Here is an 18,800-nt window from a genome sequence, read left to right on the forward strand (position 1 = left end):
CATACATAAATTAAAATAAATTTAAATAAAAATCAAATGTAACGTCACTTTACCTTGCTGAGAGGAGTTGATCGCCTACGAGGATGGTGGTGAGAAAGGGAAGGAGGAGGAGATGTTATTATCATTCAAACTTCGGCAAACTGAAATTCTGGGTTTTTAAAAAATCCTTTATATTAAGTTCACTTGTTTGCTTGCTTGCGTGCTTACGACCGTGCAAATCTTTCGGTCGTTTTTTAACCGACTTCCCGTGATCCAATCGAGCTGACATTTTGCACACAGACTCGTTGTGCGTGACAATTTATTTTTTAGTATTTTTTTTCATATTTAATTTAAATTACCAATGTGATAAAAATGAAACTCTTACTCAAGAAAAACAGAAATGAATAATATAATAAAATAAAACCGATGCCACGCATATAAAGGATTTATAGTGAAAAACTTTGTTTTTACGGGTTAATTTTTTTCTTTCTCTTTTTTTGTCTTTTTCTTGACTTGGACCTGGTTGAAGCTCACCAGGTTTGAGTTTTACTAAAAATCTGCCCATTGAAGTTTGTTTTTGCCTTCAACTAAGAATGATCCTAAAGTGTGACATTGTCTGGTCATTCCACACAATACTCTTACGGCTTGTTGACTGAGGAGCGGTGCTTTGTTTCAGTCGTGAATGGGGTATACTGTACGCGGGTACGCGGTGATTCGTCTCGACCCATACAAGTTCTAGCAAGCGCGTCGTATCCCAAGCAAGACGTCGTATCCCAAGACATTTTTTTCTCGTCAAAACACGACGTATACCAAATTCGACTTTTTCCAAAGTGGTCGTATACCGAGGTATGACTGTACATTTATTTTGAATACAAATTGTATTTCACTAAGTGGAATGCATTCTCCATCGATTTCCTTCACGTAAAATTTCAATATTGCAGCCTCCAGTAAACTTTCACTAAGTCACAACATAACATTTTTGGGTCAAGTGAGCCAGACTGCTGATGAGACACCGGAATTTGAAACCGGTTCAAAATGATTGCTTGTGTTGAATCAGTGGTCTAAGCAAGATTGAATGACAATGATCTGTTTTTTAAACTACTTACAGAATTTTGTGTGAAAGTGGTGTCCTCTACGGGGTGATTTCGGAGGTCGATCTATGATATTCACTTCCACGGGCCATTCCCTAAACTCCTCTCCCCCTCTTCCCTCCTCCCCCCTCCCCCGTTCTTCCCCTTCCCCCTACCCCTCACATATTCCCATCCCTGAAATTAAACAGGTCGATCCCTCTGCACCCGGACTTTAAGACCCTGCCCTTCAGCGCCAGCCTGAAGGCTCCATTGAACGAGCGGTTGAAGACCATCAGCAGGACCGGGTTGACGGCCGAGTTGAGGTAAGGAAGCCAGCACACCACCTCCCAGGCGGCTCGGCTCGTCCCGTAGCCCAGCAGTGGCTCGCTCGCCACCAAGATGAAGTATGGCATCCAGAGCAGAATGAATGCGCCCGTGATGATGCCGAGCGTCCGGGTCGCGTTGTGTTCCCGCTTCGTCGAGGCACGGTCGTCCCGCCCCGAGACCATCGCCGAACCCTCGATCCTTCTCGCCTGGGCCCGGGCGAGGCGGTGAATCTTCGCGTTCGCCACGATCATCAGCAGCATAGGCATCACGTAGGCCACCAGGACATTCGTGGCGGTCGACGCCGGGTTCATGTAGACGCGGCAGTCGTGGCGGCAGCTCGACTCGGCCACCTGGCGCTTGATGCCCACGAGGTTCCAGCCCAGCATGAAGGTGGCGCCGTACAGGGGGAGGCCGGACCATGACAGGAGCAGCATGGCGGCCAGGACACGCGGCGTCACCATCTGGCGGTAACGAAGGGGCTCCGCGATGGATGCGTAGCGTTCGAGGGAGATGCACGCTAGGTTGGCGATGGAGGAGGTGCAGGTGGAGAAGTCGAGCCACGTGTGAAGGCGGCAGAAGAGGTCGCCGTAGAACCAGCAGTTGTAGGCGGTGCGTGCGGCGCTGAAGGGCATGATCAGGAGGCCGACCAGGAGATCGGCGACTGCCAGAGACGCCACCAGGACATTGGAGCGAGATTGGAGCTGCCTGGACTCGCACACAGACCGATAAACTCACACAACAACAACAACAACTGGCAATTGCCACTCAGTGGTGGTGACATCACCTTGACACTTGTGCCAGGTCTTCTTGGTTCTTTCGGTAAAGTCACGTAGAAGGGAAGTAATAAAATAATAAAAATAAAACATAATAAAATACAATAATATAATAAAATAATAATATAAAATAATAAAATAATAAAATAATGTTAAATAATAAAATAATACTATTTTATTACTTCCCCTCTACGTGACTTTACCGAAAGAACCAAGGAGATGAATCCCTGTAGTCACGAAAGCTTTAAATCGAAACTTGTGCCAGGCTTTGTGCACTTTGAGGCTATGTAAAATATCGAACACCAGCTGGCAGGAGGTCAAGGTACAGTCCCAGGTGCGATGGGTTCACTGACTAAGATGATCTAGATCTGAAGTTTTCGTGACTGCAATGATCCATACTCTTTGGTTATTTCGGTAAAGTCAGAAAGAACCAAAGAGTATGACTAAGATAACTTTCCAATGCAAAACCTGTGCCACCTATCATTCCAATTTGCTGTGTTTAAGCCGCCCAGTGCTCGGCTCGTTGTTGCTCCTCTGTCCTTAATTGTTTTTTGAGGGCGACTGCCTCTTACTGCCTAGTAGCCTCCTCCACAGAGGGTGATCTTGACACTGCTGGTATCAATCATTGGCAAGTCCACTCAGCTCCACATTCTCTCGTGCCACATAATTCCATCTCTTCTCTATCCCTTGCCACGTCCGTTTAGCCCCCTCTATCCAGCTGAAGAGAATCGGTTTGGGCATTCTATTCTATTTCGAATTTATATAGCACCCTTTTCAGGGTGCTTTTAAATGCAAGCCGACAGCATTCAGTGAGGGAGGTGACAGAATGGTTGGAGGGACAGGGGCTGGGAATGGAGCTGATGTTGCTGGGGTCGGTAAGGCAGAGATGATGGTAGACAGCTCCAGAACGGAAATGGTGGACAAAGCATTTAAGGAATAAGTAGTACGGTGGGGGGGTCATTAGGTGCATGGATATCAGAAGGGTTCGCATTGATTATGGAGGAGTGGACGTGGGCGATCTTGGTCATGAAGCAGTTGGAGAGGACCACAGGAGTGGGGGCAGAAGTTTCAGGTGCAGTAGAAGATGGATGGAGCAGAGAGATTAGGGTATTGAAGAGCAGAGCAGGGTGTGAAGATAGGGAGGAAATGAGGGAAGGAAGGTTTGATTGGCGAGAAGCCTCCAGGGCTGAAGTGTAATTTGAAAGGAGGGAATTATATGAGGAACGTGAGTCATGGGTTGGTGAAGTTCTCCAGATGTGCTCTGCTTTGTGCACGAGCCGGCGCTGTTACTTGAGCGTTGATGATAACCGAGGACATGGGGGGCGTTGCCGAGGGTGTAAGGGGAGCATAGGTACAAGCGTTTCGATTGAAAGCTTTCGTGACTGCGGGGATTCATCTTCTTGGTTCTTTCGGTAAAGTCACGTAGAAGGGAAATAATAAAATAATAAAAATAAAACATAATAAAATAATTCTCACGACGTTTTGGTCACAACGCAAGCAGCCGTCCTCATGTGAAGAACAGGTCTGTCGGAGAGACAGTGTTCTCATTCAGACGCTGTCTTTCTGACAGACCGTCACAGCATGATAGCTGTATCACGTCGTGATTTTTATTTTATTTTTATTTTACTTTTATTAATTTAAATTTTTTACCTACGTGACTTTACCGAAAAAACCTAAGAATATAAGCCCCCAGCAGAGTTGACAGAGGTACGTGGTGAATGGAGCAATTGGGTCATGGGGGTGGATAATGCGGCGGGGTAGTGGTGTTCAGTGGAGAGATCCAGGTTTCCGTCAATGCTAGGGTGTCGATGTTTTTTGAAAGGAAATCATCGAGGGTGGATGCAGGCTTATTGCAAACGGAGCGTGAGTTCCATAGGCCAAGGTGCATGGGGGTGATTTGTGGAGGTATGTGATGGCTGGGCATGCAGGCTACATAACCCAGCCAACGCAGCCTTGACTGTCAGAGGAGCTCACCGATTGGACTGTGTCCAGATATTTCAAGGATGTGTGAGCTCTTCACTCAATCCAGACTGGTTTAACACAGGATGGATCGTATGCACGCCAGCCTAAATGTTTCTAACCAGCAACAATGTTCTATTAAGGGGTTCCACGTTTCGCAAGCATAGAGAAAGGAGGGCATGACCATGGTCTAAACGACCTGAAGCTTCTTGTGGAGCAACAAACCAGGTAGCATCCATACAGCATTACACAGAAGATGAAAATATGATGCCGCTCTACTGATTCGGAATGAGACTTTTGCTGTCAAACTGGAGCTGGTCATGAGCACACTGCCCATGTATGGAAACTGTTGTACTGTCTACAGAACTAACCCATCAATAGGGAGTTGAGGGGGTGGAGTATTTGATGATACAAAATACCCTGGCAGCTGCTTAGTTTTGCAGGGGGCTGATGGTAAGGTCCCACCAATTAGTAGCATGATCCAGGTCAAGCAGCAGTGTCTCCAACTTTTTCTCTGAGTGAGCAGCAATCACCAGATTATCCGCATACGTAACATAGTTGACCAATAGGGAACCATCTTTAAACCACACGCGGGCATCGATCAGCCTCCCATTGCATCTGTACCACATGGAAATTTTTCCGGTACAGCCATGGAAAGCTTCTCGAACTACGTGGTCGAAAGAAAGAGGTTCAATAATGTGGGAGCCAGAGAACATCCCCGTCACACGCCAAGGTGAACAGAGAACAGCTTTGAACCCTGGCCCTCCCACCATCATGAAGGTCCTTAATTATTGCGAGCAGAGAGTCAGGGACTCCAAAAGCACGGCGAAAACCCAGAGCCCAGGCCTTTTGATCGTATCATAGGCCTTGACCAGGTCAATAAAGCAGAGATGTAGGTCTGATATAGAAGACGAACAGAAAAATATAGCATCTGTGCATGATCGCCCTGGCCTTAAACCACAATAGCCGGTGGTTTACAGCTTCCCACACCTCACCACCACACTCCCACGCCCCCTTAAGTATTTTGTTCAGAAGAAGAGTCACTCTTTGTTGTTTTTACCGTCTCCTGCCCCTAATACAGGACTCTCCACTCCTCATGGTGACTGGAGCCAGAACCAGTCCAATGGACATGCTAAATACTGCAGAGATCCAGGCGGTACGGGTCCAGCTCCCGACTGAGCATTCGAAAATTTCACGTGGCCACTCGCAGTGACTTAAAGCGTTTTTCGAGCAACCCCGAGGGTATGGGTTCAGTCTCCTGGCTCCGCCAAATCATGTTTGGCCAGGAAACATCACAGAAGCCCGTTCTCCCAGAGCTTCCGGCACAAGCTTAGTTCGATATTTTCCACGTGTTTTCACGGTTGTTAAATATAAGATGGATGGATTACCAGCCCCTCGAACCTGCCCGGAGGCCGCATTGGCCGCTGTAGTGGCTACAAGACCCACTGATTCCTGCAGAGACATATAGACTCACACAGATACCTATATACTCACAAATAGATGCACAGACTCGCATAGAAACCTATATACTCAGATAGACCTATAGCCTCACACAGAGACTGACCGACTCAAACAGAGACCCATAGACTCACACACAGACCCATAGACTCACACAGATTCCTATATACTCACAAATATACATACAGACTCACATAGAAACCTATAGACTCACATAGAAACAATGCTGTATACTCACACAGAGACCTGTAGACTCACAATATTCACAAAAAACCAACATACTCGCAAAGAGACTCATAGACTCATATAGAGACTTATGGACATACGAAGAGACCCATAGACTCACACAGAGACCCATAGACTCAGACAGAGACCCAAAGACTCAGACAGAGACCCAAAGACACACACATAAACCCGGAGAGTCAAAGACAGATATCTAGAAACACAGACTCACAGACTTGGACATAAACCCATAGCCTGTCATCGATACCCATATACTCACACAGAGACCCATAAACTCACACAGAGACTGATAGACTCACATAGAGATCCATATAATAACCCATAGACCCATAGACTCACACAAACTCTCACACAGAGACTCGTACATGCACATACAGTGAGGGAAAAAAGTATTGATCCCCTGCTGATTTTGTACTAATTGAGAAGGGGTCAAATAGTTATTTCCCTCATTAAAATGCAAATCAATTTATAACATTTTTGACATGCGTTTTTTCTGGATTTTTTGTTGTTGTTATTCTGTCTCTCACTGTTCAAATAAACCTACCATTAACATTATAGACTGATCATTTCTTTGTCAGTGGGCAAACGTACAAAATCAGCAGGGAATCAAATACTTGTTTCCCTCACTGTAGAAACGTATAGACTCATGTAGAAACCAATATAATCACAGAGACGCGTAGACTCACATAAAAACCCCTCGACTCACACAGAAACCCAAATACCCAACCAGAGACCCGTGGACTAGAAACATAAAAACCGGCGGAATGATCAATGAACGGAGATCGTTGGTCACACCTGAAGAAGAGGATGGAGAGGACGATGAAGAGGTTACCGGCCACCGTGATCACCACGGCCCCCAGCAGCGTGCAGAGCAGAGCCGAGCAGCTGGCGGGGGTCAGGTCGGACGGGGGGCAGCTCAGGTCATAGAGAGAGGTGACGCAGAGGGCAGAGGAGGTAGAGAAGGTGGAGGAGTTTGGTGCAGAGGAGGCATTGAGAGGATGGATCATGTCTGTTTGGAAGGGGGGGGGGGTTCACAACAGGTTAAGCGCGCTTTAACATCACACCACGGAGGTCACAATCCAAAGTTCAGACGCGGCCACAGGCATGTGTACGTACGTGTGTTGAACTTTTTTCGCACAGCACATAGCTAACCGTGCTGATCGGAGGTGCTGTGGGAAAGGACAAGGTGCGTGTGCGTCTTTGGGTCTCTGTATGAGTTCGTGGGTCTGTGTATAAATCTATGGGTCTCTGTGTGAGTCTATGTATGTATTCATGTAGAACTTATTTTTCACCATGCGTAGTCAACCGTGCTAATTGTAGGTGCAGGGTAAGGACAACAAACTATGGGTGTATGTGTGAGTCTACGGTCCTCCGTGTGAGTCTATGGATATGTGTGAGTCTATGGGTCTCTGTGTGAGTCTATGGGTATCTGTGTGAGTCTATGGGTCTCTGCGTAAGTCTATGGGACTCTGTGTGAGTCTATGGGACTCTGTGTGAGTTTATGGGTCTCTGTGTGAGTCTCTGGGTCTCTGTGCGAGTCTATGGGTCTCTATGCGAGTCTATGGGTCTCTGTGCGAGTCTATGGGTCTCTGTGTGAGTATGTGGGTCTCTGTGGGAGTCTATGGGTCTCTGTGTGAGTCTATGGGTCTCTGTGCGAGTCTATGGGTCTCTGTGTGAGTCTATGGGTCTCTGTGTGAGTCCATGGGCCTCCGTGTGAGTATGTAACGGGTTCCGGAGACACTTGCAGATGTAACTTCTTTATTACAATACAACACTCCAACTCTCCAACAGTCCAACACTCCAACTCTGGCTACAGTCCTGATACTCTGCTAGAGCCTAGATACACAGCCTAGATACACTACTCTGGCTACGCTCTGGAACTCGCCCTCACAAGGTCGTAGAGTCGGGAGTTCCAGAGTCCCACCACTGGCTCTCACAGCGTCCCAGGGTCCTCCGATGGCTGGTCTTGGGTCTTGGGTCTTGAGCTACGACTGGCCCTGATCGTCCAGGGAGCTCCACTTTTATGCCCAGTCCCCAACGAGGGGTGGGGCCGTGTGCGCCCCCAGATATCCCACAGAGCACACACAGCCCCCCCCCCACCCTTTGGCGGCGCCAAGGGGATTAAGCGCCTGTGAACTCAACGCCTGACGCCAAGAGGCTTAAGCGTCTGACCCGCCTGGGAACTCACGCCTGGTGCCAAGAGGCTTAAGCGTCTGGACCCGCCTGGGGTCCCAGAGCCCCCAGCAGCCCCTCCCTTCTTATGTCACTACAAGTATATGGGCTTCTGTGTGAGTCTACGGGCCTCCGTGTGAGTCTATGGGTCTCTGTGTTAGTATATGGGTCTTCGTGTGAGTCTATGGGTCTCTGTGTGAGTCTCTGGATATCTGTGTGAGTCCATGGGTCTCTGTGCGAGTCTATGTATGGTATGTGTGGTGGAAGGAAAACAAAACTAAACACAACAACAAGCAGTTCTAAAGAAATGGCTTTTCAAACTAGATGATGATTTAAAAGTGAATAACTCCAGTGGCTTCCTAACATTGGAAGGAATGAGTGTTCCAGACTGCCGCAGAAGCCCATCTGAAAGCGACGCTTGATGCAGTGACCGTATTTGTGCGATGGCCAAGCCAACATTCGCTGCCGCTGCTGCTGCGAGGATGATGACGAGAGTTCTCGTGATCATGGTTCATAGCTCCTTGCTGACGAGATCAGCAGCGAGGTGGTATTGTGGTTCATTTGTGGCAATCCCTCTGTGCGTGTGTCTGTAATGTGCGCGACCTCGTAGCGTATTTGTCCAGCAACCGCAAACGCAGCTCAATGGAGAAAGAGGCGCATCACGTGGCCGACGACACCTTCACGTGTAGAGAACCGCAGAGCTTTGAGCAAAATTTTGGCGCCGTCTAACCGCGTTCCTGCCCTTCCTCCTTGTCTGTAGCTCCGAACACCTCTGCGTTATTCTCTCTCTTTCTCCACCAGAGTGAGCAAATGCTGTGGAGCGTGTTTACAAGTTGACATTATTATTGTTTCGATTTAAAGCTTTCGTGACTGCAGGGATTCATCTTCTTGGTTCTTTCGGTAAAGTCATGTAGAAGGGAAATAATAAAATAATAAAAATAAAACATAATAAAATAATTCTCACGACGTTTCGTCCTGATGACGGCTGCTTGCGTTGTGGCCGAAACGTCGTGAGAATTATTTTATTATGTTTTATTTTTATTATTTTATTACTTCCCTTCTACGTGACTTTACCGAAATAACCAAGAAGATTATTATTGTTATTATTATTATTTCAGCAGTGGTTTGTCTCTCCAAGATTTTTGGGGGCACTAAAAGGCCTTGACACAATGTTTCATAGGATCATCTATATTTTTTTTACGAGACTCCATATTGCAGACATATGGACGGATGGAAACACGGGGCCATCTGAGTTCATTTTGTTGAACCAGGTGAGAAGTCATGAGACCAGGAGAGTCTCATTTGCGCGTAATCAGATAACCAGACAATTCGCCTCATAGAGACGGGGGGAGACTCACAGAGGAGACTCACAGAGGAGCTCCACAGAGGAGACTCACAGAGGACCCCCACAGAGGAGCTCCACAGAGGAGACCCACAGAGGAGCTCCACAGAGGAGACTCACAGAGGAGACTCACAGAGGACCCCCACAGAGGAGCTCCACAGAGGAGACCCACAGAGGAGCTCCACAGAGGAGACTCACAGAGGACCCCCACAGAGGAGCTCCACAGAGGAGACCCACAGAGGAGCTCCACTTAGGAGCTCCACAGAGGAGCTCCACAGAGGAGCTCCACGGAGGACCCCCACAGAGGAGCTCCACAGAGGAGCTCCACAGAGGACCCCCACAGAGGAGCTCCACAGAGGAGACTCATCAGAGGAGACTCACAGAGGAGACCCACAGAGGAGACTCACAGAGGAGACTCACAGAGGACCTCCACAGAGGAGCTCCACAGAGGAGCTCCACAAAGGAGCTCCACAGAGGACCCCCACAGAGGAGCTCCACAGAGGACCCCCACAGAGGAGCTCCACAGAGGAGACTCACAGAGGAGACTCACAGAGGAGACCCACAGAGGAGCTCCACAGAGGAGATCCACAGAGGAGACTCACAGAGGAGCTCCACAGAGGAGCTCCACAGAGGAGCTCCACAGAGGAGCTCCACAGAGGAGACTCACAGAGGAGCTCCACAGAGAACCCCCACAGAGGAGCTCCACAGAGGAGATCCACAGAGGAGACTCACAGAGGAGCTCCACAGAGAAGCTCCACAGAGGAGCTCCACAGAGGACCCCCAAAGAGGAGCTCCACAGAGGAGATCCACAGAGGAGACTCACAGAGGAGCTCCACAGAGAAGCTCCACAGAGGAGCTCCACAGAGAACCCCCACAGAGGAGCTCCACAGAGGAGATCCACAGAGGAGACTCACAGAGGAGCTCCACAGAGAAGCTCCACAGAGGAGCTCCACAGAGGACCCCCAAAGAGGAGCTCCACAGAGGAGACTCACAGAGGAGCTCCACAGAGAACCCCCACAGAGGACCCCCACAGAGGAGCTCCACAGAGGAGACTCACAGAGGAGCTCTACACAGGAGCTCCACAGAGGAGACTCACAGAGGAGCTCTACACAGGAGCTCCACAAAAGAGACTCACAGAGGAGCTCCACAGAGGAGCTCCACAGAGGAGACTCACAGAGGAGCTCCACAGAGGAGACTCACAGAGAACCCCCACAGAGGAGCTCCACAGAGGAGCTCCACAGAGGAGCTCCACAGAGGAGCTCCACAGAGGAGCTCCACAGAGGAGCTCCACAGAGGAGACCCACAGAGGAGCTCCACAGAGGAGCTCCACAGAGGAGCTCCACAGAGGAGCTCCACAGAGGAGCTCCACAGAGGAGCTCCACAGAGGAGACTCACAGAGGAGACTCACAGAGGAGACCCACAGAGGACGCCCACAGAGGAGCTCCACAGAGAACCCCCACAGAGGAGCTCCACAGAGGAGCTCCACAGAGGAGCTCCACAGAGGAGCTCCACAGAGGAGCTCCACAGAGGAGACATCAGCAGCAGCCACAACAGCAGCGACTGCTACTGTGCCCTGAAACCTGGCTACCCGCCATACCAAAGTTCTCTGGCGACGTCGTACATTTCAACCTATTGTCGAGAAACCATCGCAGGGCAACACAAAATCTCCTTGAAACTCCCAGGACAAGGACCGTAATGTTTATTTTTTTTCGGTAAAGTCGCGTAGATAGAAAATTTAAAGAATAAAATAAAATAATGTTTCATTCGCCTGATGAAGACCGCTTGTGTTGCGATCGAAACGTCGTGGGTTTTTTGCTTTTATTTTAATTTTATTTTTTATTGAAAATTTTAATGTATCATTTTTATTTTCTATCTATGTGACTTTACCGGCAGAACCAAGAATATTAATTCCTGCAGTCATGAAAGTTTAAAGTCAAAATTTAACCGTAATGCTTCTCGTCATTTGATAATTGTTTTTTACCCTTCTATCTGGCAACAAACTGACACCTTTTTTACAAGGAGTCATGTTTGCATAGACCACAATACCTGCAATCATAATGCAAACAAAAAACATAACTCTGATAATGTATGCACTGTCCTTGAAGGTGATTGGTCCACACCCGAGACAGCTTTCCTTAGAGCCTAGTTTCCATTGGTGTTGGACTAGATGACGCCAAAAGGCGTACAACTCAAAAACAGTGCACTATCAGAGTATTGAGAGCTCGGGGTAAGCATTTACACGGTGATACCTCCTTTACCAGTATCAAAATATAGTAATAGGTTTTTACCCTTTAATCTGGGACAAAAACTGACACCTTTATACAAGGCATCATGTTTGCAATAACCAACTGCTTGTGTTGTGGTTATTGCAAACATGATGCCTTGTATAAAGGTGTCAGTTTTTATACCAGTTGAAAGGGTAAAACCCTATTACTATATTTTGCCACTGGTAAAGGAGGTCTCATAGTGTAAATGCTTACCCCGAGCTCTCAATACTCTGATAGTGCGCTGTCTTTGAGTTGTACGCCTTTTGGCGTCATCTGGTCCAACACCAATGGAGACTAGGCTCTAAGAAAAGCTGTCTCGGGTGTGGACCAATCAACTTCAAGGACAGTGCATACCTTATCATGATAAGAGTTTTTTTGCATTTTGACTGCTTGTGTTGTGGTTATTGCAAACATGATCCCTTGTATAAAGGTGTCAGTTTTTGTACCAGATAAAAGGGTAAAAACCTATAACTATATTTTGATACTGGTAAAGGAGGTCTCATAGTTTTTTACGTGGTGGTTTAGTTACTGCAGCTACATACTATTAACATTCCTTCCCTTTATTAATGCTACCCCTATCCCCTCCCTTTGATGCTGCTAATCCTGCATAATGCACGGGCATAATATGACTTTGAAACCCCCCGCATTTCACAAGTAGTGACTAATCCCATATCTGCATTTCCCATAAATATGCTAAATTCCTCTTGATATGCAAATTATTTTGTCAAGGCGCTCTTCCCCCTCCAACCCAGCTTAAATATACGCTCCAAGCTTGGTGGTGTTCATTCAGACGCTGTCTTTCCGACAGACCTGTTCTTCACCTGAGGACGGCTGCTTGCGTTGTGGCCGAAACGTCGTGAGAATTGTATTTTATTATCTTTTATTATTTTATTATTTTATTATTTCCCTTCTACGTGACCGAAAGAACCAAGAAGAAGAGGTCTCATAGTGTCACAGATACTGTGGTGGGACTCGCCAGCAGACACGGACCAGCATCCAATGTGCAGAAGAATTGCATTGTCGATCGGTTGACTCTCCGGTTTAAACTACACAAAATCCTTACCCCACTGTGCTACGATCTGCTGTGGAAATACCGACCCCCATGTCGACCGTGTTCGTCACTTGTTGCAATGCCTCGCTCGTGCTTGCGCTGTAGATGTGGTCTGTTCTGCTTCTGCCCGACATTCACACGATCACGGAGGAGCACCTTCATCGCCATACTGCTGCTGATGTCGGGCATCGAACCAAACCCTAGACCAGGGTTCCTCAACTTTCGATTGGTCAACGCATGCTCCATAGCCAACAAGGTGGCGCTGATCTACGATCTGATCGATGATTGTGGACTCGACATATTGGCCATCACGGAAACCTGGGTATATAACGACTCACCGGACGTAATTCATCATGGAGGCTGCACCTAACGGATATGCTATTGTGATCGTCGATTGCTTGTGTTGCGATCGAAACGTCGTGATCTATTATTTTTTCTATCTACAGTACATGACTTTACCGAAAGAACCAAAGAGTATGGATTCCTGCAGTCACGAAAGCTTCAAATCAAGATTGTGTTGGTCTGGGATTATCTCTGAAGTTGTCCATTACGTTGTGTGTTGGTGTGGGATTATCTCTGAAGTTGTCCATTAGCTTGTGTGTTGGTGTGGGGTTATCTCTGAAGTTGTCCATTAGGTTTTGTGTTGGTGTGGGATTATCTCTGATGTTGTCCATTAGCTTGTGTGTTGGTGTGGGATTATCTCTGATGTTGTCCATTAGGTTTTGTGTTGGTGTGAGATTATCTCTGAAGTTGTCCATTAGGTTGTGTGTTGGTGTGGGATTATCTCTGAAGTTGTCCATTAGGTTTTGTGTTGGTGTGGGATTATCTTTGAAGTTGACCATTACGCTTTGTGTTGGTGTGGGATTATCTCTGAAGTTGTCCATTAGGTTGTGTGTTGGTGTGGGATTATCTCTGAAGTTGTCCATTAGGTTGTGTGTTGGTGTGAGATGGGTTTTTTTGCTTTTATTATTTTCAATTTATTTTTATTTAGAATTTGTATTTTTTTTCTACCTACGTGACTTTACCGAAAGAACCAAAGAGTATGGATTCCCTCAGTCACGAAAGCTTCAAATCAAGATTACGCTACTGTACATCAGTACCGTCCCGGTGAAGTTTGGTACCGGAAGCCCACATTGTGGAGGGATCGCACCAATTCAGAGTAAATCCATCTGCCAAAGCCCCTGAGTGACTCATTAACAATCACCGCCATTGGAGCTGCTGCTTGTGAAGATAATGAACAGCATGGGGGGTTGGGGGGCTTACGATCGCTGCTGTCTATCGACCGCCATCCTCACCGCTATTGGAATTATTTTACGAGCTTTCCTGTCTGCTAGACTGTGTGAGGGTCACTTGGCTCATGCTCCATCATCTGTGGTGACCTGAAATGTCCCGGACCAACCAGTTCTTGTAGTAAAATCAACAGCGATAATGCCGACATTATCCACGGTCACAGTTTAACTCAGCACATCAGCGGCACAACATGTCACTCGGGAAATATTACCGGATCACATATTCGCAGCCGCAAATGCTGTAACTGTGACCGATGTTGTTATCGAAGACGTGGGTATTTCAGATCACAGTCTCGTGATGTGTAAAGTGGCTTTAACGATTATTCACCCACCCATCACAACGATATCATACGAGACTGCAAACGACTGGACGATGATGTTTTCCATCAGAAGATCCAGTGGCAATTATCATCGGCGCGTCCAGATCTTGCATCGATGGCCGATTAATTTTCAGCTAAATTAGAAAATGCCGTCATTAATGTTCTTGATCAACTCGTGGCCATCATCTGAACAACGGGCACATCAATAATGGGGAAAGTGCACCGCAATAACTGGCCGTCACCAGAGGCGATCGCTGCGAATCAGACGTGAAGAAGGCTCGTTTGACTCCTCGCTTACAAAGCCACCTGCAGATCCACCAACCGACTCATGAATGGGTCTAGAATATCGTTTCTCTGCTCTACGCATCACTGAGTTGGGTCACAACCCCTGCTGCACTACAACCACTCATCTACTAGTCAACCCGGGTCTGTGCACAGCACTTGTGATGTTCTTCGCCAATAAAACAGTGACGATCAAGACCGCAGTTTCAAAGTTGAAGGCAACACTTTCTCCCGCTCTGCCATCTGAGTTCGATCAACCTGGAACCAAAACTCGAGACCCTGGCACCAACATCGATGGCAGAGGTGTCGATGTTCATCGCACGGCTGCCAAATGAAGACATCGCCGCTCGACTACATCCACACGTCGATTTCTCAAATCGTGCTCGGACGTTGCTTGCGCCACTGATTGTCCACCTGAAAAATCTTTCATTCAGCGAGGGTTGTTTCCCAGACCGGTTCAAAATGACGCAGATAACACATCGCTCGCCCGATCTCAAACCTAAAGTCATTGAGTGCGTGTGTCTGAGGCGGTTACTGACCCACGTCACTTTGATGGGCAGATTACACCGGTTGCAGTCGGCGTACCGGAAGTTCCACAGCACTGAGATGCCTCTTACTAAAGGTCACCGATGACCTCTACAAGATCACGGATGACCTCTACAAGATCGCGGATGACCTCTGCAAGATCACGGATGACCTCTACAAGATCACGGATGACCTCTACAAGATCACGGATGACCTCTACAAGATCACGGATGACCTCTACAAGATCACGGATGACCGGTGCGCCACAGCGTTGGTTGGCCCTCGATCTCTCAGCCGCCTTTAACATCATCGACCATGAGATACTCATCGGGCGGCTAAGGTCAAGGTTCGGTGTACCGGATACAGCACAGGGGTGGATTGAGTCATACATGTATGGTCGATCACGGTTCGTCAAGCTGGGTGACCAACAGTCATCGCCAATGCCGTGCCTAGTTGGCGTACCATCCATTCTATCCTCGACTGAACCACAATACAGGGTGTTTTAAAAAGATGGACCCAATTTCAAAGCAGTATATTTCACGATGGCAACATGTTACAATTACACAAAAAGTTATAAACGTTTAATGAGTTATCAAGTTTTACTAACCATTTTATAAATGCTCGATATGCCCTCCACCTGCTGTACGGACAACATCGAGACGATAGTTGAATTCGTCCCAAACGCCTCTCTTCTCACGTTTTCCTACGGATTCAGTCTTGCTGAACTGCAGAACGCAAAACGCCTTGTATGTTGCGGGGTCACCATCTTGCGAATGACTGAGGCTAGGGGCTGTTTGTGCGCTGGGAGAGGCATCTAGCGGTCATCATTTGAAACTCTGTGCCCTGCCCTTTCAAGTGGTAAGAGTTTAATTCATGGGCGGTTCGTGGTTGCAGAGATATAGCGATTTCAAATCGGGTCCATGCTTTTTAAGACACCCTGTACTTTGCTGATCTAGTCAAGGATCATAAGCAATCATGGGAACTCCGGCCATCCTCACAACAGCAGCTTTTCAATAACCATCGAACAAAAGACGATCACTGCATTGCGTGTTTTCAGATGTGCTTCGACGACCATCTGAAATGCTCTACCTTCTGATATCAGGAAGCAACTGGAGCTATACAATTTAAAATCTAGATTGAAAACGAATTCATTTGAAATTGAATTTTGCGTTTAGTTTGTTGTCCTTCCCCAACACCACCGATTATCGCGGTTGGCTACGTACAATGCGAAAGAAGTTCAACATACATACACTAAACCTCCTCAACAATGCTCACTCACAGGAAGGGACTTTCACAACGTTCGTGTGGCCAGTGATCCACCAACTCTCGCCTCTACAGTGGTGGACTAACGGTCACCCGCATAGCCACCCCCACTTGTGGTCGTGGTGGTGGCAGAGGTCGCAAATGGGTTTTGATTCCTTACCCGTACCCGGCCGCACCAGGGTCGGAAACGGGTACCCGTACCCTACCCGATACCCGGCTACCCGTACCTGGCCGGGTATCGGGTAGGGTACGGGTACCCGATTGCGACCTCTGGGATGAAGCCATGTTGGAGGCGCGGGTGGGTTGATTCTAGGAACTTGAATTGTGAGAAGAGACAAGACGTTGGGAAATGAGTGACAAACGGTTACTCACCAGTGACTCACGGCCTACCTGTACCCGTACCCGGCTGCACCAGGGTCGCAAACGGGTACCCGTATTCGTACCCGGTCGGCTACGGGTAGTCGGGTATCGGGTAGGGTACGGGTATCGGGTACCCGGTTGCGACCTCTGGGTGGTGGTAAGGGGAGCAGCAACGCAGCGGTTAGAGGGCTCTTTTATGAACCCACGGACCCAAGTTCGTATTCCTGCTCACGGTCACTAACACTGGTGATAATTTTCTGAACCAGTCCTGGGCCTCCTCCCAGAGGTCGACTCAGCCTCAAATGAGTACCTGGTGTGGCGTGTGTAGTAGACAACGCCATTAGGGAGACAATGGTGGCCGGGCGTGGTCCTGGCCACCCACCTAGTGTGCCACCATTCATAGGTGCTGTTACTCGCTATGAACAGAACTTGCGCCAACATGCACGGCCAGCGCGAAAGCAGTAGGAGGCCAAACACCCCCCAAGTGTGATGAGCGGGCGCTTGCAGATGGAGCCGCACCTTTACCTGCGCGAGCGAGTGGGCCACCGATCAAGCGTCGTGGCGTCGGTTCTCTCCTCTTTCTCCACCGCCGCTTCCTCTCCGCTATCCATCGCATGCCTCGGATCGCCCTTTTTGTCCTCCGAAACCCACAGTCCCCCCCCCCCTCTCCCCCTCCTCCTGCTCCTTGTATGAGTCCGCGTGGACTCAGCCACGAGGGAGGTGCGCACACACAGGTTCGAGTCTCCGGAGGGGTCAAGGCTCTAATTGAGGCCCCTTACTTCCTCATGGGAAGGGATGGGTGGGGGAGAGTGTGTGTGGGGGGGGGGGGTGTTGTGTTCACACTCAGGGTGATAATGAGAGCAATTAGCCGGATGAGATTGGGTGCGCCACGGGAGGCAATTGCACAAACACCTACACAATTACCAACTGCGCTTATTTATGAAGGAGTCTAATGAAGAGTGTCCTTGGAAAAAGGTCTGCGTACGCATGGCAAAACTAAAAATATACAAGATAGTGTTGTATTGGATTTAAAGTACATTGCATCGTAGACAATCTATTTCCTGCTTTTTGCGTTTTAGTTTGTTGTCCTTCCCCCGTACCTCCGATAAGCACGGTTGGCTACGTACGGTGCGAAAGAAGTTCAATTTACATACATAGACTCACACAAGGACCCATCGACTCACACAGAGACCTATACACTCATAATTATTAAGGACCTTCATGATGGTGAGCAGGCCCCAGTAAAACTACTTGGCCAGGAGTTGGAGTCATTCCCTGTTCACCTTGGGGTGCGATAGGGATGTCCTCTGGCTCCCATATTTCTTTAATATTTTTTTTACCACGTAGTTTGTGAAGACTTCTATGGCTGTACCAGAGGAATCTCCATCAGCTACAGATAAAATGGAAAGCTGATCAATCCCCGGCTGTGCGGTAATTGATGGCTTCCTATTGGTCAACCATGTTATTGAACCTGGATTGTGTCACTAATAGATAGGGTCTTACCATCAGACCCACAAACAATAAGCACCTTCCTTCGTATCTTGTACCATCAAACACTCCACCTCTCACCTCCCAATTGGTGATGGGGCAGTTGTGGGAAGAGTTGAGATTTTCCCATACCTGGGCAGTGTGCTCATGACTACCTCCGGTTTGACTGCAGAGGTCTCACTCTGAATCAGTCGAGTGGCATTATCTTTTCATCGGATGCATAACGCTGTGTGGAAGCAACCTGGTCTGTCGCTCCACACGAAGCTTCAGGTCTACTCGACCACGGTCATGCCCTACTCGCAAAACGTGGACCTCCCTATTGGAACATCTTCGCAGATCAGAAACATTTTGGTTGGCCTACTTACGATCCATCCTGGGCTTAATCAGGCTGGATTGTGTGAGGAGCTCACAAACCCTTGAAAGATCTGGACAAAGTCCCATTGGTGAGCTCCTCCGGCAGGCAAGGTTGCTGGGTTATGTGGCCTGCATGCACAGCCACCGCATGCCTAAACAGTTTTTGTTCGAGCCAATAGACATACTTAAATGGGTGTGGCATGGGCTCGAGAAGAGATGGGATGATGCGATGCAGGGGTATGTGGAGCTGAGTGGACTTGTCAATGACTGGTACCAGC

General features: G+C 48.2%; 1 protein-coding gene across 1 annotated transcript; it reads right to left on the reverse strand.

The window, feature by feature from the left end:
• Window positions 1-1,228: 1,228 nt before the first annotated feature.
• LOC133360623 (trace amine-associated receptor 7g-like) lies at window positions 1,229-6,816 on the reverse strand. Its single transcript, XM_061579417.1, has 2 exons — window positions 6,605-6,816; window positions 1,229-2,081 (listed from the first exon to the last, which is right to left on the reverse strand). The coding sequence occupies exons 1-2, from the start codon at window positions 6,814-6,816 to the stop codon at window positions 1,229-1,231; spliced, it is 1,065 nt and encodes a 354-aa protein (XP_061435401.1).
• Between the last annotated feature and the right edge of the window lie 11,984 nt (window positions 6,817-18,800).

The sequence above is a fragment of the Lethenteron reissneri genome, chromosome 69, assembly GCF_015708825.2.
Source record: "Lethenteron reissneri isolate LAM-NWPU_2019-01 chromosome 69, ASM1570882v1, whole genome shotgun sequence".
Lineage (NCBI taxonomy): Eukaryota > Metazoa > Chordata > Hyperoartia > Petromyzontiformes > Petromyzontidae > Lethenteron > Lethenteron reissneri.

Bases quoted from the DNA above. Each gene is read 5' to 3' on its own strand.
- LOC133360623 (XM_061579417.1), bottom strand. From the start codon at position 6,816: ATGATCCATCCTCTCAATGCCTCCTCTGCACCAAACTCCTCCACCTTC. The intron at 2,082-6,604 runs GTGTGACCAACG...GTGCGAGTCCAG, and splicing joins CTCTCCATCCTCTTCTTCAG to GCAGCTCCAATCTCGCTCCA.